Here is a 26,721-nt window from a genome sequence, read left to right on the forward strand (position 1 = left end):
TGATCCAAAATGCAGCAGCACGAGTACTGACAGGAATTAGCAGGAGTGACCACGTCTCTCCAGTGTTAGCGTCGCTCCATTGGTTACCCGTAAAATTCAGAATCCAATTTAAAATTTTATTACTTGCGTATAAAGCCCAAAACGGCTTAGCTCCGCATTATTTGCAAGACCTGATAGTGCCTTATGTTCCTGTCAGAGCTCTCCGTTCTCAGAGTGCAGGTTTACTCGTAGTTCCTAGAGTATCTAAATGTAGATTTGGAGGGCGGGCGTTCTGCTATCAGGCGCCACTACTATGGAACCAACTTCCAATCTGGGTTAAGGAGGCTGACACCACCTCCACCTTTAAAACTAAACTTAAAACATTTCTGTTTAGTAAAGCCTATAGTTAGTGTTTAGTAAACCTCTAGCTGGTGTTGGTAAATCTCTAGGTAGTGTAAACTTTAGTGTGTCAGAGTCGCTCCTGTGGTTTCTTGTGCTGGCCCCCCCTTCTCCTCCCTTTTCTCTCTTTTGTCCATGTTGCAGCATCCTTTGCCGGACACCGGAACCTGCAGTGTGGGAGTGAGGGGGGCAGGGTAACGGCCCCTTTTGGGCGGGGGAGAATGTTCGTCCCTCAAGACTCCTCTCCCTGGCCCTGCCCCTTCTCAACCTTTCCCCGACCCTGCACCCCAACCTGGGACTTGATGATTGGGCCGGAGCTTCGGGAGCTGCGTGCTGGCCTGCGGTCCCCACCCCTGGTCATCCCGTTGCTGGCCCCCCCTTCTCCTCCCTTTTCTCTCTTTTGTCCTGCAGGTGGCCGTGGGTGGCTTGTAGCTTGCATTACGGAGCACAAGTCTTTTCCTGACCCTGCACCCCAACCTGGGACTTGCTGATTGGGCCGGAGCTTCGGGAGCTGTGTGCTGGCCTGCGGTCCCCACCCCCGGTCATCCCGTTGCTGCTTCCACCTGCCTGCTGTGCTGTTGCCGTCCCTGACCCACCAGTCTGGCCCTCGGCAGGAGGGTCCCCCCTGATGAGCCTGGTCCTGCTCAAGGTTTCTTCCCTCCTAAAGGGGAGTTTTTCCTTGCCACTGTTTTGGCTTAAGGTTTTTCTCCCACTAGGGGAGTTTTTACCTGCCATTGTTTATATAATAATTGCTCGGGGGTTTATGTTTATGTTTATGTTTATGTTCATGTTCTGGATCTCTGGAAAGCGTCTAGAGACAACATCTGTTGTATTAGACGCTATATAAATAAAATTGAATTGAATTGAACGTAGGCGCCCCATCGAGTGCTGAGCCAACTGCCACATCCAATATAGCGCCAACGTCGCCGCCATATTGGATGTTCAAGACTGCGCTGTAAACTAATACAAGTAAATGGACTTATTTTAATAAAGCGCCTTTCTACAAAGAAATGTACGTTTTACGTCTCATTTATTCATTCACACACGCACTAATATACTTGGGAAACAGTTAGGCCCCAAATATAATATATTTAATTTTCTCAGATGACACATAGGAGTAATTCATGTTATATCAGCTATAGAGAACAAGGTAGTGACGAAAAACAAAATATATCCCCCCTCACAAAAATAAGAAAACATATTTTCTCATCAACAAAACATACTTTTAAATTTTCAAGTAACAAAATAACATATTTTAACTGTTTTTCAGATTTTTTCAATTATTTTATTGTCTGAAAAATGGTTCAAGTGTTATTTTATTGTCTGAAAAATGGTTCAAATATGTTATTTTATTGTCTGAAAAATGGTTCAAATATGTTATTTTGTTATTTGAAAAGTTTTAAATTTGTTTTGTTGATCTATTTTTCTATATTTTTCTTATTTTTGTGAGGGGGGATATATATTGTTTTTCGACACTACCTTACAATTAAACAATTAAATAACATGTTTTGTTGATGAGAAAATATGTTTCTCTATTTTTCTTATGTCTATGCTGTGACCTGCCTGTGATGTCATTCAACAGTTTTTCGACTCCTACCCATAAACTTGAATTCGTGCTCACAGTGAAGACTCGTAGTCGTAGAAATTAGAGTTGTATTCACAAGACTTTGCACTCACAGCTTTTAGATTCATACTCACATAAAAACAATCCTAACCCTAATAATTGATCACTCATGTGTGTGACAGCAGAATTTTGGGTGCAACTTTTTTATTTACATACAAATGTTTATCATTACGAATACGAATAGTTATAACATGGACACATCTTTTTGGAAGTGATCTTACTCCATAGAATACCGGGTAGATTTTTTGGGGCTGGGCCGGTTGTGGGTGTTTCCATTAGCAGGACCAGCCCTGTAATCTTTCCTTCAGGAACCTTCACAGGGGCAACAAACAGCCCTCTAGATCAGTGGTTTCCAACCTTTTTTCCTTGTTCCCCCCCTACTTGTGTCTAAGACCAGCCGGGCCCCCCGACCCGTACGTACTAGCACCAAAAGAGTAAAGTGATTCGTTACAAACCTTTAATTGAAAAAATGAACATTAATTATGTTTTTGTAATACATTTCTCTTTGGTTTACCCTGTATACAGATGACTTTGTCTTTCTCACCTTCATTTTGTGTCACCAATGTATAAAATACGCACAGAAAATAATTGCAAGGACATAAAATAATTTCTGAAAAATGTCTCTTTTAATATGAGCGCAAACATTTTTAACATTTTTCCTTTAACAACCTGTCAAAGTAGTAGTATGATTAAATGTTGAATAATGATATAATAATAAGTTATTCAGTTTTTATCCTGTTAAATAACTTAGAAATATATTTTGGTCATTTTAAAATACTAGGTGGGTTTACACAGACTTGGATTACAGTATTCCATTAGGTGTGTTATTATTTTTTATTTATTTAACATGCGCAAATATAATTTTTTCAACTGCACATCCTCAAAGCAGACAAAGTGTTCGCGCCCCCCCAGGGGGGGCCCGGACCCCAGGTTGGGAGACACTGCTCTAGTAGGCTGTTCTTCCGCTGACTGGTTGCGAACTGCAAAAAATGACCATTACCGCCACCTGGTGGTCGACAGCGCTAGTTCTTTCAGTAAAAGGTTCTTGTGTGTAGTGGAAACCCGACGGCTGAAGGCGCAGACCTGCTCGGCCCCTTCTTGTTTCCACTACACCAGAACTGCCCGGCAAACAGCCCGGCCCCAGAAATATCCTGCCAGAACTCCCCGGAACGGGTGTGATTTTCTATCCCACCTGATTCTGGACTGTAGAATGGACAGAAACCGGACTGAAACTTTTCGTAGAGATCATTGTTAGACAAGTGATCATGAACATGTGTTGCAAAAACGTTTTTCCAGAATGTTTGAAGAATTGTGGATTGGAAACTGGTCAAAGGTTATTTACATTGCTGGTATCTGGACCACCTTTCTTAATTAAGTTACATATAATTGCAGTTTTAAGGGGTGTTGGAACAAAACCAGATGATAGTGAGGAATGTACAATTGCGGTTATGATGGGTAATAGTGAAGAAAGACATGCTTTTACTAACTTGGGTAGGACAAGTGTGCAGGACAACTACACCCACTGACTCCTAACAGGGGTGCTTGTAGCATTTTTGGGGTCCTGATTGGGTCCTTAACTGTTACTCAGCCATAGGCCTACATGTTTAATCTGGTTCAAATTACATTTTTATATTCAGGGAAAGATTTAGCCTACAATGTTGGCAGCAGGAAACTGGTTTTGTGTTACATTTTGCATTGTGTGGAGAACTCAAATTTCCTGAGTGATCAGGGTCCCCCCCAAAGAGATCCATATGCTCTTAGCTTAAATACATAGTGCCATCTCATGGAGAATGGAAGCAGCTTCCTTAATGTTTGGCTGTCCTCTACCTCTCAGAATGATCAGAGACATGTCAAACGTTATGAGAAAATACTTCAGAAATAATTGTGGTGTACGTTTAGAGATGTGGCTCTGACAGCGAGGCTAATCCACAGCAGGAAGTGAGTTGCTGCTCCAACATATGTCTCTTGTATATCGCCAAGCTGAGAACCATTGTGTCGCAGGCTGATCTGGAGATGATTATCCATACATTTGTATCCTCACGGCTGGACTACTGCGATTCTTTATTTACAAGTCTAAGTAGGGCAGCTATTAATCGCCTGCAGTTGGTAAAACATGCTGCAGCCGGGCTGCTGATAAGGTCTAGGAGGAGTTCCTGGGCTCGCTGCACTGCCTTCCTGTCAGTTGCAGGGTTCATTTTAAAGTTTTACTTTTAACTTTCAGAGCTCTCCACGGTCAGGCACCTGATTAAGTGTTTGACCTGCTTCATGTCCATGTACCACGTAGGTTGTCTTCTGATTGTGCTCAAGACGAAGGGAAACCTAGCCTTTTCAGCTGCAGAACGCTCTTCCACAGGGACCCTAGAGACTAAGCTACTGTGTTTTTTTTAAAATAAAAACATCTTAAAGTACACCTGTATAGACTGGCTTTTAGGAGAGTGGTGTAAGTTAATGATTTTTAACGGTTCATGTCGATATTTATGGTTTTTACTTGCTATCCTGTATTTTTAACCTTGTAAAGCACTTTGTGAGCCTCTCTCTGTGAAAAGCGCTATACAAATAAAGTTTACTTACTTATGATTCACACCTTGAAGAAGCATTGTCCTAAAAAATAACTTTTCTGCACTGAAAGTGGCAGTGTGGTGCTATTTTGATGATTTGCCATGGCAATTCTGTGTGTCAACCATGTGGTGAGCAGCACAGGAGCACTAGGGGACTAGTACTAGTACTAGTACTCACACTAGGGGACTGTCCTCTCATCACTCCTTCACGCTGGACACCTCACACTAGGGGACTGTCCTCTCATCACTCCTCTTCACGCTGGACACCTCACACTAGGGGACTGTACTCTCATCACTCCTTCACGCTGGACACCTCACACTAGGGGACTGTCCTCTCATCACTCCTCTTCACGCTGGACACCTCACACTAGGGGACTGTACTCTCCTCACTCCTCTTCACGCTGGACACCTCACACTAGGGGACTGTACTCTCCTCACTCCTCTTCACGCTGGACACCTCACACTAGGGGACTGTACTCTCATCACTCCTCTCCACGCTGGACACCTCACACTAGGGGACTGTACTCTCATCACTCCTCTCCACGCTGGACACCTCACACTAGGGGACTGTCCTCTCCTCACTCCTCTTCACACTGGAGACCTCACACTAGGGGACTGTACTCTCATCACTCCTTCACTCTGGACACCTCACACTAGGGGACTGTACTCTCATCACTCCTTCACGCTGGACACCTCACACTAGGGGACTGTCCTCTCATCACTCCTCTCCACGCTGGACACCTCACACTAGGGGACTGTATTCTCATCACTCCTTCACACTGGACACCTCACACTAGGGGACTGTACTCTCATCACTCCTTCACGCTGGACACCTCACACTAGGGGACTGTACTCTCATCACTCCTTCACGCTGGACACCCCACACTAGGGGACTGTACTCTCATCACTCCTTCACGCTGGACACCTCACACTAGGGGACTGTACTCTCATCACTCCTCTCCACGCTGGACACCTCACACTAGGGGACTGCACTCTCATCACTCCTTCACGCTGGACACCTCACACTAGGGGACTGTACTCTCATCACTCCTCTTCACGCTGGACACCTCACACTAGGGGACTGTACTCTCATCACTCCTCTCACGCTGGACACCTCACACTAGGGGACTGTACTCTCATCACTCCTCTCCACGCTGGACACCTCACACTAGGGGACTGTACTCTCATCACTCCTTCACGCTGGACACCTCACACTAGGGGACTGTACTCTCATCACTCCTTCACGCTGGACACCTCACACTAGGGGACTGTCCTCTCCTCACTCCTCTTCACGCTGGACACCTCACACTAGGGGACTGTCCTCTCATCACTCCTCTCCACGCTGGACACCTCACACTAGGGGACTGTATTCTCATCACTCCTTCACACTGGACACCTCACACTAGGGGACTGTACTCTCATCACTCCTTCACGCTGGACACCTCACACTAGGGGACTGTACTCTCATCACTCCTTCACGCTGGACACCTCACACTAGGGGACTGTACTCTCATCACTCCTTCACGCTGGACACCTCACACTAGGGGACTGTCCTCTCATCACTCCTTCACGCTGGACACCTCACACTAGGGGACTGTACTCTCATCACTCCTCTCCACGCTGGACACCTCACACTAGGGGACTGTACTCTCATCACTCCTTCACGCTGGACACCTCACACTAGGGGACTGTCCTCTCCTCACTCCTCTTCACGCTGGACACCTCACACTAGGGGACTGTATTCTCATCACTCCTTCACACTGGACACCTCACACTAGGGGACTGTACTCTCATCACTCCTTCACGCTGGACACCTCACACTAGGGGACTGTATTCTCATCACTCCTTCACACTGGACACCTCACACTAGGGGACTGTACTCTCATCACTCCTTCACGCTGGACACCCCACACTAGGGGACTGTACTCTCATCACTCCTTCACGCTGGACACCTCACACTAGGGGACTGTACTCTCATCACTCCTCTCCACGCTGGACACCTCACACTAGGGGACTGCACTCTCATCACTCCTTCACGCTGGACACCTCACACTAGGGGACTGTACTCTCATCACTCCTCTTCACGCTGGACACCTCACACTAGGGGACTGTACTCTCATCACTCCTCTCACGCTGGACACCTCACACTAGGGGACTGTACTCTCATCACTCCTCTCCATGCTGGACACCTCACACTAGGGGACTGTACTCTCATCACTCCTTCACGCTGGACACCTCACACTAGGGGACTGTACTCTCATCACTCCTTCACACTGGACACCTCACACTAGGGGACTGTACTCTCATCACTCCTCTCCACGCTGGACACCTCACACTAGGGGACTGTACTCTCATCACTCCTCTCCACGCTGGACACCTCACACTAGGGGACTGTACTCTCATCACTCCTCTTCACGCTGGACACCTCACACTAGGGGACCATATTCTCATCACTCCTTCACGCTGGGCACCTCACACTAGGGGACTGTATTCTCATCACTCCTTCACGCTGGACACCTCACACTAGGGGACTGTAGTCTCATCACTCCTCTCCACGCTGGACACCTTACACTAGGGGACTGTAGTCTCATCACTCCTTCACGCTGGAGACCTCACACTAGAGGACTGTACTCTCATCACTCCTTCACGCTGGACACCTCACACTAGGGGACTGTACTCTCCTCACTCCTCTTCACGCTAGACACCTCACACTAGGGGACTGTACTCTCATCACTCCTTCACGCTGGACACCTCACACTAGGGGACTGTACTCTCCTCACTCCTCTCCACGCTGGACACCTCACACTAGGGGACTGTACTCTCCTCTCTCCTCTTCACGCTGGACACTTCACACTAGGAGACTGTACTCTCATCACTCCTTCACGCTGGACACCTCACACTAGGAGACTGTACTCTCATCACTCCTTCACGCTGGACACCCCACACTAGGGGACTGTACTCTCCTCACTCCTTCACGCTGGACACCTCACACTAGGGGACTGTACTCTCATCACTCCTTCACGCTGGACACCTCACACTAGGGGACTGTACTCTCATCACTCCTATCCACGCTGGACACCCCACACTAGGGGACTGTACTCTCCTCACTCCTTCACGCTGGACACCTCACACTAGGGGACTGTACTCTCATCACTCCTTCACGCTGGACACCTCACACTAGGGGACTGTACTCTCATCACTCCTATCCACGCTGGACACCCCACACTAGGGGACTGTACTCTCCTCACTCCTTCACGCTGGACACCTCACACTAGGGGACTGTACTCTCCTCACTCCTTCACGCTGGACACCTCACACTAGGGGACTGTACTCTCATCACTCCTTCACGCTGGATACCTCACACTAGGGGACTGTACTCTCATCACTCCTTCACGCTGGACACCTCACACTTGGGGACTGTACTCTCATCACTCCTTCACGCTGGACACCTCACACTAGGGGACTGTACTCTCATCACTCCTCTTCACGCTGGACACCTCACACTAGGGGACTGTACTCTCATCACTCCTTCACGCTGGACACCTCACACTAGGGGACTGTACTCTCATCACTCCTTCACGCTGGACACCTCACACTAGGGGACTGTACTCTCATCACTCCTTCACGCTGGACACCTCACACTAGGGGACTGTCCTCTCATCACTCCTTCACGCTGGACACCTCACACTAGGGGACTGTACTCTCATCACTCCTCTCCACGCTGGACACCTCACACTAGGGGACTGTACTCTCATCACTCCTTCACGCTGGACACCTCACACTAGGGGACTGTACTCTCATCACTCCTTCACGCTGGACACCCCACACTAGGGGACTGTACTCTCCTCACTCCTTCACGCTGGACACCTCACACTAGGGGACTGTACTCTCATCACTCCTTCACGCTGGACACCTCACACTAGGGGACTGTACTCTCATCACTCCTCTCCACGCTGGACACCTCACACTAGGGGACTGTACTCTCCTCACTCCTCTTCACGCTGGACACCTCACACTAGGGGACTGTACTCTCATCACTCCTTCACGCTGGACACCTCACACTAGGGGACTGTACTCTCATCACTCCTTCACGCTGGACACCCCACACTAGGGGACTGTACTCTCCTCACTCCTCTTCACGCTGGACACCTCACACTAGGGGACTGTACTCTCATCACTCCTTCACGCTGGACACCTCACACTAGGGGACTGTACTCTCATCACTCCTTCACGCTGGACACCTCACACTAGGGGACTGTACTCTCATCACTCCTTCACACTGGACACCTCACACTAGGGGACTGTACTCTCATCACTCCTATCCACGCTGGACACCCCACACTAGGGGACTGTACTCTCCTCACTCCTTCACGCTAGACACCTCACACTAGGGGACTGTACTCTCATCACTCCTTCACGCTGGACACCTCACACTAGGGGACTGTACTCTCATCACTCCTTCACGCTGGACACCTCACACTAGGGGACTGTACTCTCATCACTCCTTCACGCTGGACACCTCACACTAGGGGACTGTACTCTCATCACTCCTTCACGCTGGACACCTCACACTAGGGGACTGTACTCTCATCACTCCTTCACGCTGGACACCTCACACTAGGGGACTGTACTCTCATCACTCCTTCACGCTGGGCACCTCACACTAGGGGACTGTACTCTCATCACTCCTTCACGCTGGGCACCTCACACTAGGGTTGCCAACCGTCCCTTGAAAAACGGAATCGTCCCGTATTTATAAACTAAATTTGAGCTGAAAAGGGACGCACTTTGTCCCGTATTGCTGTGTGAGTCAAAAAATTGTCATAAAATGCCAATGGAAAATGGCATTGAGCTGTTGAGTTCACAAGTTCTTTTTTTTTGTTTTTGTTTTACCACAACTGTAGCTACAGTCATGGCCTTTGAGGCACAAATATGTTTACAAGTTTACTACAGACTTTCTGTTTGCACTTTTGTTATTGCACTAAAAATGTGCACTAATACAGAATGGATGTTCTACTTTCTTTCTATTGTTTTATATTGAGTTATACAATTTTAAGTTAAGCAGGACAGGTTTCTGCTTAAGAAAGGTATTTATTTTATCCAGTTAATTTTGTTATTTTGTATTAAAGTGAATTGCTGGATAATAATGTGTTTTCCATGTGTGCATGGCCTTCAAAAATATGCATCTAATTCAATTCAGGTTCGAGTCAAATAGTAAAAAAAATCGTTTCACACACAAAAAAAGGGGCTAAAAAAATCAGCATGCCAGGAAGGGTGAAGGCAACCGGGATGGATGACCCTGCTGATGAGGTGTCCCTTATTTATTTTTCAGGGAGTTGGCAACCCTACCTCAGACTTCCAGTACAAGTCAGAGTCTTGTCATGTGCAGAAATACTCAGATTACTGCAGTTGTGGGGTGTATCAGTGATGGACCAGAGACTGAGTACAGAGAACTGGTGGACCGTTTTGTGGCATGGTGTGGTAACAATCACCTTATCTTGAATATGAACAAGTCAAAAGAGATCACTGCAGATTTTTGGAGAGCCAGGAAGCCCCTTCTCAACCTTTCCCCGACCCTGCACCTAACCTGGGGCTTGCTTATTGGGCCGGAGCTTCGGGAGCTGCTGCTTCCACCTGCCTGCGGTCCCCACCCCCGGCCATCCCGCCGCTGCTTCCACCTGCCTGCGGTCCCCACCCCCGGTCATCCCGCTGCTGCTTCCACCGGCCTGCTGTGCTGTTGACGTCCCCGACCCCCCAGTCTGGCCTTCGGCAGGAGGGTCCCCCCTTATGATCCTGGTCCTGGTCCAGGTTTCTTCCCTCCTAAAGGGGAGTTTTTCTTGCCACTGTTTGGCTTAAGGCTTTTCTCCCACTAGGGGAGTTTTTACCTGCCATTTTTTATGTAAAAAAAATACATGTTTGATCTGTTAGTTCCTATGAAGCTCCCAGACCCCTGAGCTTCATCTGGATCTGTTAGTTCCTATGAAGCTCCCAGACCCCTGAGGTTCATCTGGATCTGTTAGTTCCTATGAAGCTCCCAGACCCCTGAGGTTCATCTGGATCTGGTTTGTTGTGGTTCCAGAACCAGAACCAAGCAAGGTGAGGCAGCGTTCAGTTATTCTGCTCCTCACCGGTGGAACAAACTTCCTGTAGACCTGAGGTCTGCTGCAACTGTAGATCCTTTAAATCAGGATAAAAACATTACTGTTCACTCAAGCGTACTCCTAAATTAAATACTCACCTGCTGTACTCTACTGCCCTTATTTTTAACAACTTGTGCTTTTTATTATTTTACTTCTTTTCTTATCATCTTATTCTTAATTTTTTACGTCTTGCCGCTTTTAATGTCAATGTAAAGCACTTTGAATTACCTTGTGTTGAATTGTGCTATGTAAATAAACTTGCCTTGCCTAATAATTGCTCGGGGTTTATGTTCATGTTCTGGGTCTCTGCAAAGCATCTAGAGACAACTTTTGTTGTATTAAACGCTATATAAATAAAATTGAATTGAATTGAATTGAAAGAAAAGAAGGAAGGAAGGGAAAAAAGAAAGAAGGAAGGGAAAAAATAAGGAGGGGAGAAGGAAGGAAGGAAGGAGAGAGCAGGAGGAAAGAAGGACAGGAGAATTAGGTCATTTGACCCAAAGACAGTACAAGGGTTAAAGAAGCTGAACTAACTGATGAAGATGTGACTGCTCAGGAGCCTCTGGGGCAAAGGAGAGTTTATTCATGAAATGAATAAATATCATGGACAACCGTCCTCCACACAACACAGGACTCAGCAACGGTGTGTCCTCAATCAGAGGGGTCTTCAGATCCACTGCTACCTCCTGCTACCTCCTGCTACCTTTCAAGAGACTTAAATCACTACTAAAACACTGCATTTCCCTTTGGGGATAAATAAAGTGTTTTAGAAATTGTATTTTGAATTTGGTTTCCTTTAGCTCCAGCATGTACTGTTCAAGATCCCTCATATTTCCTGTGTATGATCAGATCCTGCTCACTTCTATATACTGAGAGCAGAGCACTACCATTTGGTCAAAGGATGTTCCTTATATTAGATCTGGATGTGCCATTACCTCTCAGAATGACATGTCAAATATTGTGAGAAATCACATCAAAAGTTGACGAAGAATGTAAATTGTTTGGTTGTACTTTGCCCCAGAAAATGAGAAATGTCAGATACTGTGAAATACTTCACAAGTTGACGATGTCACAGAAATGTCAGGAAGTACAGGACTGTCTCAGAAAATTAGAATATTGTGATAAAGTTCTTTATTTTCTGTAATGCAATTAAAAAAACAAAAATGTCATACATTATGGATTCATTACAAATCAACTGAAATATTGCAAGCCTTTTATTATTTTAATATTGCTGATTATGGTTTACAGTTTAAGATTAAGATTCCCAGAATATTTAAATTTTTTGAGATAGGATATTTGAGTTTTCTTAAGCTGTAAGCCATGATCAGCAATATTAAAATAATAAAAGCCTTGCAATATTTCAGTTGATTTTTAATGAATCCAGAATGTATGACATTTTTGTTTTTGTAATTGCATTACAGAAAATCACAATATTCTAATTTTCTGAGACAGTCCTGTATGTTGTCTAGGTGTTGGGAGAGTTAGCCATCTGGGGCTTTAGCTTTAATTATTTATGAACACCTACTGTTATTTTACTATGTTGCCTTGGCTCACATTATCTCCCTCCCTCTCTTCAATTTTCCTCTCAATCTGTCTCTGCAACTGAATAGATGTGGAGGAGTGTCTGGACAACAATGGTGGATGCCAACAAGTGTGCGTCAACACGATGGGAAGCTACGAGTGTCAGTGCACGGACGGGTTTTTCCTCAGCGACAACCAGCACACCTGCATCCACCGCTCTGACGGTAAGACCGGGACGACTGCTGCACTGCTCTCTTTCTCTGTCCTTTCATTTCTGTCTGAAGTCAAGTGAAACTTTAAAAGTGTATTACTGATTTTCAACCTGGTTTCTTACGTAAAGAGATTTAAAAAAATCTTTAGATGAGATTATTACAATGCAATCTAGGAGGTATGGGGTATGAGGTATGGGGTAACTCCTATAAAACAAATAAAAACCCTATTTTCCTGTTACAGAAAAGAGCTTTAAGGATAATTAATAGATCTGACTATTATAAACCAACAAATAATCTCTTTATTAAATATAATACTCTAAAATTCCATGATATAGCAGAGCAGAAAACTGTTTTATTTGCCTTTAAAGCCCAGCAGAAACTGCTTCCAAACTACATTCAGGATTTATTCCTAATAAAAGAAACTATGACCTGAGGGGGAAACTCATGTTTGAGACGACGACAGCAATAACTAATATTAAAAAGAGATGGACATCAATTAAGAACTAATATTAAAAAGAGATGGACATCAATTAAGGCTAGAGAAATATGGAATAGTTGTGACAACGACCTAAAAATGTGCAGTTCTATCTTCAAGTTTAAGGAAATGTTTAAAGAAAATAATGTAAATAAATATAAAACACTATAACTATAAAGTATATTATCAAAAACATTCTAGAATGTGAAACATCAATTTTATATTTTGTCTTACTTATTTTTGTCTTCTTTATGTATTGTTTGTTTCCACACATATATATTGTATTTAAGCTGATCATAAGATAAAAAGGTTTGGCACTATAAGCTACGGCTTCAGCTACACCTTTTCGACAAAAGAAATGTTTACTTTACCTTTCATCTTGTTTTGTAAAAAAAGCGTTTACAAGCTGAAATAAAGATTCATTCATTCATTCATTCAATCTGCAAAGCAACACTGCTGGAGATGCTTTTTTTATAGTGAACCAGGGGACCGACCTATCATCAGGTGTGATATATAATTCACCAGATTTGTCTTTGTCCAAAAAAGTAAGTCTTCTGTTGCCCTTGTTTAAACTTCAATGCTTTTCAAATTCAAATGGAAAATATAAGACACTAATTATTAAATTGAATCTGGCTTTTTACTTGTTTGCAGACAGTATGAACCTAAGATATATCATGTTTTTGTCGGCTTTACTTTATTCGTTAATATACATCTATTTTTTTTTTCCAATTCAGGCCTGTGACACATTCCAAAAAAATTGGGACAGTAAAGCTCCCACCACTTTGTAACGTTTCAATTTCTTCTCACAATACCCCAAAAAAATAAAGATCTTGAGGATACCAAGCAATGAAGTGCTTCATTTGTTATTTTCCAATTCTTCCAGCAAACAAGTCTTAACATGTGCAACAGGGTGTATCATTACTGTTTAATTTTTTATTTCCAAAGTTGCCATGCATGCTGTATTAGAGAGTGATCAGGACTAGGTGTACGCTTGGCTTTCTCAAGCATGCTTTTACAGCCTGTGATGAATGTAGTTTTGCATCGTCTTGGCCTCTGCATTAAATACTTGCCTCTTTTGTTATAAATATATTAGTACCAATACAGTTCCATGGAAGCAGAGGCCATGAGTTCTCCTCCTTTTGCATGTAGTGACAGTACTTATAAACTTATACAGGCTTACAGCAAAGCAGGAAGCATAAAGAGATTACTGTACAAATAGTTATCGTCATTTTTCGACACTTTTTGCACAGATTAAAATGACCTGGATGTGTCTGTAGAGACCCCATCCAATGGTGGTGTGTGTTTCCCCATGTTTTAGGGCAGGGGTCGGCAACCCAAAATGTTGAAAGAGCCATATTGGACCAAAAACACAAAAAACTAACATGTCTGGAGCCGCAAAAAATGAAAAGTCTTGTATAAGCCTTAGAATGAAGACAACACATGCTGCATGTATCTATATTAGTTATACTATTAACATTCAGGCAATGAATGCAAATGATTCGCTCCAAGAAATGTTGAATCCTCTTTTCTCCTCAGTTATTTTTCTCTTTTTCCCTTTGGAAACAATCCCTTTGGCCGGTTTGTCTCCAACAGCCACCTGGCAGGCCCCGCCCTGCTGGTAGAAACGCACAATTTAAATGACATATTTTGCTCAACTAACATGACTAAGCATAAATTACATAGAAATACCAGCAAAAATATTTTAAAAATGAAATAGAAAAGGATTAAATCCAGATTTAAAGTAATTGAACCTTCATATTATTTAGTTTTATATGTTTTAAGGATTTAAAGTAAATACACCTTCATATTGTTTAGTTATTATATATTTTAAGGATTTGTTTTTTTTAAATGTTTAATTTTTTTTATTGTAGTTTTTTAATTTGTTAATACGTGAACTATTCAAGTATAATCCACTATTATCCACTTTTCCATATTTACTCTACACATTTTTACAGCATTGGAAAATGTTAAGAATGTCATGTCCTCCTACAGAAAAACCATATTAGAACAAAAATCAATCAAATCAATCACTTCAGTGGAATGACCGTTTGAGTCTCTTCAGAGGCTTAAAATAACAATGTACTTGACTTAAATGTGTTGCCCATTGTGCTAACATCATTTTGCTGCGCACACTGGCAGCCCACTGCTCCTAGTCTGACTAGTGATGGGTTCAAAGGAAGAGACTGGAATTTCCCTCGGGATCAATAAAAAGAAAAACACATATTCCATTAAAACTGCTTACATTCTTGTTTTTTTGGTGCCCAACCAAATTTTACACTGCTTACCATGTAATGATCTACCCAGTACTGGAGTTGAGGGGGGACGTCATCCCCCCCTGAAATAAAAACGGTCCAAATCATCCCCCCTGAAATAAAAACGGTCCAAATCATCCCCCCCTGAAATAAAAACGGTCCAAATCATCCCCCCTGAAATAAAAACGGTCCAAATCATCCCCCCTGAAATAAAAACGGTCCAAATCATCCCCCCTGTAAAACTACCATCCCTCCTTTCCATCCCTTATGTCATTTCATCAATGAATGTGGTTTTACTGCTATTTCAACATTTAGAGTCATCACCAGAAAAATAACACCAGAAAAATAACTTATTTGACAATTTTCACCTGTTTCAAGTCAATTTTCACTTGAAATAAGTAAAAAAAATCTGCCAGTGGGACAAGATTTATCTTTTTATTACAAGCAAAAAATCTTGTTCCACTGGCAGATTTTTCTACTTATTTCAAGTGAAAATCTACTTGAAACAGGTGAAAATTGTTGTTTTTTCCAGTGATGAGTCTTGTTTTAAGTGTAATGAGATTTTTTTACTAAAATGAGACATTTGAACTAGAAATAAGACAAATATTCTTGATAAGATTTTGAGTTTTTGCAGTGATCCATTTTACTTATCCTGTGAAGGACAGAGTCATATTGATAAGTTCAGAAAAGTGTTTTTTATTGTTGTGTTTTGATGTATTTGATGTAAGTCCAGTGGATATTTAAAGCTTACAGAAGGCTGCATTTAACTGCTGCTATGTCATTCCTGCAGTATTTCTGCAGCTGTTTTGGTCACTGCTATTATTTGTAATATATTATATTATTTGTAATCAGCACAAATTATCTGTCCCCATATGATAAAATCCCTGATTTCTTTTTTACAACTCGAGTACTGGATATACCTATGTTCTCTTAGGTGTCTGAATGATGAGACATCCTGGGTGTCGAGCTTAGACTCGCACCCTAGCACTTTATGTACTTAAATTCCTTCAGACATCTTGAATGATGTAGTGACATTATACACCGTCCAAAGATATTTATGCAAATCCCTCTCAATCTTTCTTTGAACAACATTTTGAAACATTTCAATAATTTTATCACGCATTTGGGGAACAAAAATTGGAGCTCCATTGCCTATAATTGCTCATCAGAGCTATTTATGAATACTGCTTTTGTAGAAAACTTACTTACTTTAACCTTAACAGTGTTCTTTTTTCCCCCACATTCCTGCTACCACTAAATTGCCTTAATACCAGCTTTTTGTAGCATGTGTTGTTGACCTAAATTCTAATAATGCATGCACGTCACCAAATGAAATGATGCTGACAAGAAAAAATATGAAAAATCTTAGAATCATACTGTCTGAGAATAAATAAAAGTCAAATTAAGTATTGCAGTTTTTCTTCTTTTGGTTTAGATGTTTTATATTATCCTGCTGTTTTCTGATATGAGGTTGTAGCAACTATCAAAAAACATTGTGATTGATTACAGATCAAGCAACTAGATATTGAAGCCGATGTTTCTCCTTTGTGGTTTCTCTTCAGAGCCCAATTATATTCTTTGGACTTTGCGGAGACAACACACGTACCAGGTGGAAAAAGTATTGTAATCATTTAGAAAGAGCTAAGATGAACAGTTGCAAGAACCTGCTTGGTAGATGTGCAAAGGGGTGTGCGCACAAACTCTGATGATAAATAATCAGTCACATGCAGTCTCCAAAGCCTTTCACTCACGCCCAAAGCATCACCTGTCACTCCCAGTGTGACATCTAGGGATGCCCCCATACCATTTTTTCCACACCGAGTACGAGTATTTTAATTTGTGTACTTGCCGATAACGAGTACCGATACGATACTTCTACCACAAAAATAACTAGGCTAAAAATGCAATGAAAAATGCAATTAATTGGAAGACAGATTTATTTGCAACAGATAAATTCAATAAAAATAAATACAATGAGTAGAATAACTATTTTAAACAAAATATAATCTTTCTGTGTAAATAAAAAGTCTCCACACTGGCACTGTCTTCACATTTAAGGAAATATCAAACATATAACTATCAATGAAACATCATATCGCGGCTCGAGTGCGTTGAGAAGACGGTGAAATCCTTGGTCTTCTCCAACTTCAGTGGCTGCTCATCCAGCGCTAGATATAGTAGTAGTAGTAGTAGTATATAACGGGTTAGAGCCTCCGTTATTTTACGGCCCGTGGGTTTTCTCTTTCCATTGTCTGTCTCTTTTGCAGAACTGTTGTGGTCTTGCAGTAGCATTAGTAAACTCCGTATACTCAGCTTTATGATGCATCTACAGATGTTTTATCAAGTTGCTGGTATTAAACCACGTATTCTCCTTTCCTCCTCTTGACACCTTAGCAGCACGTAGCTTAGCAGCACGTAGCTTAGCAGCACATAGCTTAGCAGCTCGTAGCTTCAGTCTGTCTTGCTTCTGTCATCCCTTATTCTGAAATATGTCCACACTGCTGACGTCCCGCTGCATTAATTGTAGCTATCTTGCCTGAAACGGCGCTGCCAGTCTCACTCATGTATCACTCTCTTCTCACTCATGTATCACTCTCTTCTCACTCATGTATCACTCTCTTCTCACTCATGTATCACTCTCTACTCACTCATGTATCACTCTCTACTCACTCATGTATCACTCTCTTCTCACTCATGTATCACTCTCTTCTCACTCATGTATCACTCTCTTCTCACTCATGTATCACTCTCTACTCACTCATGTATCACTCTCTTCTCACTCACGTATCACTCTTCTCACTCATGCATCACTCTCTACTCACTCATGTATCACTCTCTTCTCACTCACGTATCACTCTCTACTCACTCATGTATCACTCTCTTCTCACTCATGTATCACTCTTTTCTCACTAATGTATCACTCTCTACTCACTCATGTATCACTCTCTTCTCACTCATGTATCACTCTCTTCTCACTCATGTATCACTCTCTACTCACTCATGTATCACTCTCTTCTCACTCATGTATCACTCTCTTCTCACTCATGTATCACTCTCTACTCACTCATGTATCACTCTCTTCTCACTCATGTATCACTCTCTTCTCACTCACGTATCACTCTCTACTCACTCATGTATCACTCTCTTCTCACTCACGTATCACTCTCTTCAAACAGCAAAAAACACAGCTGCAAATTAAATAAACGCTTAGCAAATAAAATAAACGCTGCAAACAAAAAGAAACGTCGCTGCAAATATAAAGAAACCCGCTGCAAATAAAATAAACGCAGCTGCAAATAAAATAAAAAAACGACGCAAATAAAAAAGCGACAACGGAAATTAATTACCGGGGACTATTTTTGCTGATGCACCAGTGTTTTTATGTGAGAGGAGAAGAAGAAGACGAAAAAAATTACACGTAGCGATGTTGAAAACTAATCTTTTCACTTATTTTCTCGTTCGTTGTTCTTCTTATTCCTCGCTCTTCTTATTTCTTCCTTTTCACTTACGTCCTCTTTGTCTTCTTCTTCTCCTCTCACATAAAAACACAGGTGCATCGTCAAAAATAGTCCCCGGTAATTCACTTCCGTTGTGGCTTTTTTATTTGGGTCATTTTTTTTATTTGCAGCGTGGTTTCTCTATATTTGCAGCGTTTCTTTTATTTGCAGCGGCGTTTGTTTTTATTTGCAACAAAAAAGGATTTATTCCACCAAAAGCCAAACTAAAATGCTGCAGAGCAGGATCAAAAACACAAAGTAACAGGGATCAAAACTTGGAGCACATGGAGGGAACAAACAGTACGGACCGACCGGGAACCAAGGAATGACAAGACAAGATATACTGAGGGGATAACGAGACATGACGAGACACAGGTGCAGACACAATCAGGGCAGATGGGACACAGGCGGGGCAAGACAGAAACTGAAGGCTGGGGGGAATGTCAACCTTGACGGAATCCAGAATGTATGACATTTTTGTCTTTTTAATTTAAATTTTTTTAAATTAAAGTCGGCCATTTTGAATTAATCGCGTAATTTTGGCGCAATTCATGCCATTTCTTCGGCCATTTCTTTGCCCGAACCATAACGTGCACCCAGGTGTGTTATACATCAAAATGTGTGTCTCCATCCTGCGACGATGGGTATTACTTTTTCTCAGTCAAAAGCGTTACCTTGGCGACAATAGATGCCAAAAAGCGCTCCCCCCCTTCATCTGATTGGTCCATATTTGATAGTTCCTACTTTCTGCCATAACGTTTGAATGGTTTGACATAAAGACTCGTTTATGGTGTCATCGGACTTGGTTTTGAGTCCTTGAACATAATTGGTAGAAAATTAGCCCCACCCCTTCTTCTGATTGGTCAATATGTGATAGTTCCTATTTTCTGCCATAACTTTTTAATGGTTTTACATAAAGAGTCATGGTGGTGTCATCAGACTCGGTTTTGAGTCGTTGACCTTCATTGGTGAAAATTGCACTCGCGAGGGCCCGTTCATTGCTGCTTGCAGCTTTCATTTTTTACTTGATTCTAGATTCATTTCTAATGTCACAACAGGTATCCCAGCATAACTATTGGTGCTTTTATACTAGTACCTACTCAGCGCGCCTCGTCTCGCCTCCACTCGCCTTGGCCCTCGTTTGCTTTTAGACACTCAGATCAGAAGTAGGAGGATTGGAGTGAAGCTGCTGTGACGTATTTGATTGTGTATCTAAACGGAGAAGACTAAAGATGTAGAACCTGGAGGAGATGATAGATGTGCTGCTGGGTCTGTGGCTTGTTTTCGATATGAAGTTAAAAATGAGAGTGAGAGAAGCTTCAAGCGGCGACCCTTTTTTTTGTTTGTTTGTCTCAGCGCTGCTGAAAAGTCAGCTGGAGCCGTGAGCAGCTATGAAGTGACAGAGTTCCTGGTAGATTTGGTCGTTCCTTATCTCTGTCTACATCCCTTTTTAATTCTCTCCTCAGCACCAGATTTATGAACATCTGCACCTCAGAGTTGGATCATGAAACAGACTTTTGCGCTGCCGTTGCTGGTCGAATAAAATGAAGAAGCTGCGAGCCGCTCTTTCTCTGATATCCTCCTCCTGACTCAGACGTCTCCAACCCCCCGACCAATCAGTGGCCTGTAGTGTGATGACGTCAGATACAGCCGACTTAGAACCTCGGCAGAATAGATACAGAAAAAGTATCTACTCGGCACGCCTCCACCCGCCTCCACCCCTAGTGGAGAAGCGCAAAACCAAGGCGAGTCGAGTCGCGCTGAGTAGGTACTAGTGGAAAAGCACCATATGTGATCCGGCAATGATCAGTCTTAGAAGAAAGAAGAGATTGTAGCTGACACTTTAACTCCTTCCTACTAGAAGAACAGGCTTTTAAACACTAGGTAAAAACACATGTCACAGTTCCTTGAGACCACTGACAACGGTGGGCTGAGTGACTCAGACATGTGGGAAACATTCAAGCTGTATCAGTAGATGTGGAAGCAAGCAGTGGGATGATCTATAAAATAAAATTCAAATCCGTTCACATGCTTGCACAGGTAAAGGATTTCAATGAAGGATTGAAGGAGTTCTATTCAGATTTTTATGTCTCCACATCAATAGCTGCACAAAAAGACTGACGGCTTTTTTGATGTCCTTGGTCAGTGTTTGGTCAAAAGCGTTTTTCAGAAGCTTACTCTGTACATCCCAACTGTGACCTGGCCGTCTTTGGAAACTCTTCAAAGACCTCGGAATTACCACTAAATGTGAATAAAATATTCTCTAAAAAGACATGAGAGGACAGTCATCCGTCATTTTTTCAAGGGCACGTAAATGGGGTCGTGGAGGAAGGTGGTGAAGCGTAGACACCAAGGGCGAGAAGAGAGAAGAGGCGCTGACAGTTTGTGACCTCGCCTTCTTCCTGTTCCTCTTTACGCTCAATGCTCACAGTGGTCAGCACGAAGGAATTCAGGAGCCAGTTTCAGGATGTTAGAGGATTCTTTGTGGAGACATTCAGAGAGAGAAGGTGCAAAAATAGATGTGTATTTGCTCACTGGAAACCCTGTGAACCAGCAACGTGCTTGTCTGTCTTTACCCTTCTCTTTTCCACTCTTTCCAAACTGTTTACGCACAGTACATAGTAGAAGAAAGAAATGACAGTTCTTCTTACTTTATGTAGATAATTCGCTTGGTTTTACCACAACTACTACCAGTAAGGAAAATAGGTTGCAAGCTATATTGGTTCATTCGAAGTTTTAACACTTTATAAGTGAGCCTTTTAATTTCAATATTCCAAGGCTGAAGGTTTGGTAAATCTCGTAAAGCTTTGGAAACTTCTTATCAGCACACACTGATGTTTTCTCATTTATCCTATTATCATATATTCAGAGGCTAATTTGCCAACATGTGTAATTTGTGCTCATATTTAAAGGGGTATTTACATTAAGTAAGTAGTGAAAACGCTTGTGGTCCAGGGGCCTCGTTTATAAAAGAGTGTGTAGGATTCATTATAAATTTATTATAAAACCGTGTGCACGCACATCTGCACGCAATGTTTTCTTTATAAATCACAGTCCAGCTGGAAGGTTGCACACGTGAATTCGCCTCATACCCCGCCCTCTACACGCCCACTTTATACCATAAATGGTCTATGCAAATTACTCCATGACTGTATTTGTATATGAATTATCCTGCTGAGCATGCGCGCGCGTAAAACTCATTATATATATATATATACTGTATATATATATATATAAAAAAAAATCTGATTCCCTTTAGGGGCTCCGTACAGTGGCCCGGCACTCATTTGTTCTGTCCTCAGTCACTCTCCGGTTGGAAGCGGTGGGTGACGAGGAGGTTCCCGGCCCGGCGTGTCCTGCACCGCGGCTGCAGCAGCACAACCAGTACCAGTACCAGCAGCAGTACCAGCACCAGTACCAGTATCAGTACAAGCACCAGTACCAGTACCAGTACCAGCACCAGCACCAGCACCAGTACCAGTACCAGTACCAGTACCAGTACCAGTACCAGTACCAGCAGCAGCACCAGCACCAGTACCAGTACCAGTACCAGTACCAGTACCAGTACCAGTACCATCACCAGTACCAGTACCAGCAGCAGCACCAGTACCAGTACCAGTACCAGTACCAGTACCAGAGTCCTGACAGACGCTGAGCTTCAAACTCAGAGGGACACGATCAGCGCTATTTTATTATAGTCTGATATGTGATGACATTAAAAGTATGACATGAATCTGGCTTCATTTCACCACCTCACCGTCTGCGTCTCCAGTTCCCCAGATCTTAAGACTGTTCCTGCGAGAGGGTCAGGGTTGGCGTAAAGATACACACATTTTTCGGTTAGTTTTTTCTTTTTAAATCCCAACCTTTGTGTAGAAGGTGGCTTGCACATCTTTCAAGCCCTGTTTTCAAGCTTTATAAATGAGGCCCCAGTTCTTTGGGGCTGCCTATAGCCACCACCAACCAGCCCTCCACACACTTTTCTCCTGTCTCTTTCATGTTTTTTTCCATCTTTCCTGTTGTGGTTCACTCTTCTTTCACGTTATTCTATTTCTCCACCTTTCTCGTCAAATACTGTATGCTTTTCTGCTTTCAGCGTCTTCCAAAGGTTCCTCCTATAACCTGAGCGACAATGGATATCACGTTGTACAATATTATGTTCAGATTTACAGGGTTTATGTGCAGCATAGTGGTGAGCTAATTCATTATGTATTAAACCTTTTTTTGACAACCTTTATGAAAACAAGTCAATTTAAATGTCTTAATAAATATTTTTACATCCTCTTGTGTCATGTGTCTCTCTGACTGAGTTGATAGTGATACTGAACGTGCCTTTGATATCCAATGGTGGAAAGTAGAAAAAATAGATAGACTTACACTAAGTTATTGTTTTGTTTGGAGGTGAAGCACTGCCAGGAGGATTTGCAGGGACCAGTGTCACCGCAGTGCAGGTCACGCTGGGCTTTAGTCCTGTCTCCATGTTGTCCTGTCATTTTCTGTTTTATTTCAAAGGTCTTAACTCTCTTATTTCAGCTCACTTGCCCTACCTCATGTGTCTTGGGCTGATTATCTCCACCTATTCCCCGTTACCCTGGGTTTAATAGTCTGCGTCTTCCTTTGTCCCGTGCCAGTGCTTCTTGTCAGGTTCTGTTCTCTTTGGGCATTGCTTACACCACAGGATTCTTGTTGTTGACCCAATTGAAAGTTTTGGTTTGTTAAGGTAGTTTAGGTCATAGTTATGGTTAAAATAGTTTCTTGTTTTCCTCTGTAGCCAGGGTGATTTTCAGTTATTACCATTACCTTTATTAGGTATTTATTGTTGTATTCCTAAGTTTTTGTTTTGTAACATTTCAAAGCCACACTTCTCCACAGCTGGAAGTAGTGTGAGAAAAAGTAGTTTTTGTAGCCTGTTTTTTATTCTCTTATCTTGGAGTGTCTTCCTATTGTTGAATTGACAATAAAGGTTTTTTTTCTCACTCCTATCCCTGCATCTGCATTCTAGCCTGGTTGTGAACACATACATAAGTACACATAGCTACAGGACTGTCTCAGAAAATTGGAATATTGTGATGAAGTAACGTTCTTTATTTTCTGTAAAGCAATTAAAAAAACAAAAATGTCATAAATTCTTGATTCATTACAAATCAACTGAAATATTGCAAGCCTTTTATTATTTTAATATTGCTGATTATGGCTTACAGTTTAAGATTAATATTCACAAAATATTCTATTTTTTTTAGATAGAATATTTGAGTTTTCTTAAGCTGTAAGCCATGATCAGCAATATTAAAATAATAAAAGGCTTGCAATATTTCAGTTGATTTGTAATGAATCCAGAATGTATGACATTTTTGTTTTTGTAAATGCATTACAGAAAATCACAATATTCTAATTTTCTGAGACAGTCCTGTATACATATTGCCTGCAGTAGTGGTTGGTAGATATGTCCATTTTCATAATTCAAATCGATTCACTATTTTCATACAGTAGAGACTGTATAATCACGTTAATCATCTTTGTTTTTCTTTTGTTGTTAAGCGATAAATGACTCTAAAGACACCCTTGGTGCAGTTTTTGAACCTCATACCTGTAGACTGTCTTGTCTCCTCTCAAGATGAGGCCACACACTGTTGTGTCAATGTTGTCTGCAAATGTTTTTTTTTAGTTGGAGGTGTAAGAGGGGAAGCAGTCATGTGTGTACACTACAGTGAGTACAGAAGTGAGCTCAACATAGATCCTGTCAGAGCAGATTACAAGGTGCTGATTGGCTTCAGTGTGACGGTGAAACCTATTTAGTCCGTGAACGTTTGTTGGCTCACCAGGTGTGTTTCCGACTGGCAGGAGGAAACAGTTTTTGACCGCACGCACGCATGTACGCACAGAATGTCATGCCGTACCGGGCTGATGCATGTCTGTAACTGGAAAACTGGACTATGTGAGTGTAAAAATAAATGTATATTCTGCATCGCAAAGAAAGTTTAAGTGAACATTCATTCATCATGCACCTGCATATTAAAAGTAAGTGCGTCAAAAAGGTTCTTCGGTCGAAATACACCTCAGTGGCTTAAAGCGTTGGCTTAGCTTCTACAGATCCTGTGCTGAAAGTGATGGCGGAGAAGGTGTGAAAGCCCAATTTGACTACCTGGGGGGCGATTAGACAAAAAGCCCATAATCCTTTACTTACTTACTTAGGCCCGTCGCTCCCAGTGGAGCATAGGCCACCGACGACTCTTCTCCATTTAACAGCGTTTTGGGCTGTCCTTTCTGCCTCCCCCAGCTGATTCCCTGGCTCTTGAGTTCTGTCTCAGTGTCCCGTCTCCAGCTGTGTTTGGGCCGTCCTCTCCTTCTCTTCCCCTGGGGAGTCAGGGCCTGGCGTGTAGTAGTAGCTACCGGTTTCCTCAGGGTGTGTCCGATCCATCCCCACTTTTGCATCAGTATTTGTTTCTCTACTGGCTCCTGTCTTCCTCTCTGCCACAGTTCCTCCTTTCTGATTTTGTCTGGCCACCTGATTCTGAAGATGCGCCTCAGACAGCAGTTGATGAAGGTTTGTATCTTCTGCAACGTCCTTTTTGTCCTTCTCCACGTCTCTGAACCATAGAGAAGGATGCTTTTCACGTTGGAATTGAAGATACGCACTTTAGTTGTTGTGGTTATTTCTTTGGAGGGCCAGATGTTTTTTAGAATGATGAACGCTGCTCTGGCTTTGCCTGCTCTCGCAGTGACGTCGCTGTCTGTGCCACCCTGTCTATCTCTAATGCTGCTGAGGGAGGTGAAGGAGTCAACCTCCTGTAGGGGTTTGCCCTCTACTGTGACTGGGTTGTTGGCGTCCATAATCCTTTGGTAGAGATAATGGACCGGGAGCTCTACCTGCAGCAGTTCCCTAATGAAGGTGGCTGGTATTATTGTGTTATAAGATGGAGCTGTAGTCCACAAACAGTATCCGCACATATGACCCTCTGAGCTTTAAATCCTGCATTGCCGTCTGTAATGTGGTGATGATGGCATCTTTTGTGGACCTGTTCTTGTAAATAAACTGAAAACTGCACAAAAAGTAAGGGAGATGCTGCTACCACACCTGTATTCAAATAACCTGGCCTGGATCCAGATAATCCCAACAATTTTTGTCCTATCTCCAACTTCCCCTTCCTGTCTAAAATTCTAGAACGCTCTGTTGCATCTCAACTTAAACATTACCTTTTCTCCAATCAGCTATTCGAAACATTTCAGTTTGGATTCCGCACTTATCATTGTATAGAAACTGCACTGCTCAAAGTCACAAGGCAAGTTTATTTACATAGCACAATTCAACACAAAGGTAATTCAAAGTGCTTTACATCAACATTAAAAGCGGCAAGACATAATTAGACAGTAAGTAACAAATAAAATGCAATAAAATTATGAGAAAAGAAGGTAGAATAATAAAAAGCACAAGCTGCTGAAAACTAAGGGCAGTAGAGTACCGCAGGTACATCTCATTCACAGTTTTCAGAAAGTATTTAATTTAAGAGTCCCCTTAGATAACAAATAAATGAAATAAAATGATAAGAAAAGAGGTAAAATAATAAAAAGCACAAGTTGTTAAAAATAAGGCCAGTAGAGTTCAGCAGGTAAGTATTTAATTTAAGAGTACGCTTCAGTAAACAGTAATGTTTTTATCCTGATTTAAAGGATCTACAGTTGCAGCAGACCTCAGGTCTACAGGAAGTTTGTTCCACCGGTGAGGAGCAGAATAACTGAATGCTGCTGAACCTTGCTTGGTTCTGGTTCTGGAACCACAACAAACCAGATCCAGATGAAGCTCAGGGTTCTGGGAACTTCATAGGAACTAACAGATCCAGATGAAGCTCAGGGGTCTGGGAACTTCATAGGAACTAACAGATCCAGATGAACCTCAGGGGTCTGGGAGCTTCATAGGAACTAACAGATCCAGATGAACCTCAGGGGTCTGGGAGCTTCATAGGAACTAACAGATCCAGCAGGGATTTTGGTCCAAGACCATTCAGGTCTTTGTAGACCAGCAGGAAGATTTTAAACTCTATCCTTTGACTCACTGGAAGCCAATGT

At 42.6% G+C, this 26,721-nt stretch overlaps 1 protein-coding gene across 2 annotated transcripts in view; it reads left to right on the forward strand.

Moving 5' to 3' along the window:
• The window catches only part of scube1 (signal peptide, CUB domain, EGF-like 1), a 256,585-nt gene that overhangs the window by 82,847 nt on the left and 147,017 nt on the right, over window positions 1-26,721 (forward strand). For both annotated transcript variants that reach the window (XM_061714862.1, XM_061714863.1), the window contains exon 4: window positions 12,311-12,445. In XM_061714862.1, coding sequence (XP_061570846.1) covers window positions 12,311-12,445 — 135 coding nt within the window. The remainder of the gene's footprint in view (window positions 1-12,310; window positions 12,446-26,721) is intronic.

Source organism: Cololabis saira, chromosome 23, assembly GCF_033807715.1.
Source record: "Cololabis saira isolate AMF1-May2022 chromosome 23, fColSai1.1, whole genome shotgun sequence".
NCBI classification, from domain to species: Eukaryota; Metazoa; Chordata; class Actinopteri; order Beloniformes; family Belonidae; genus Cololabis; species Cololabis saira.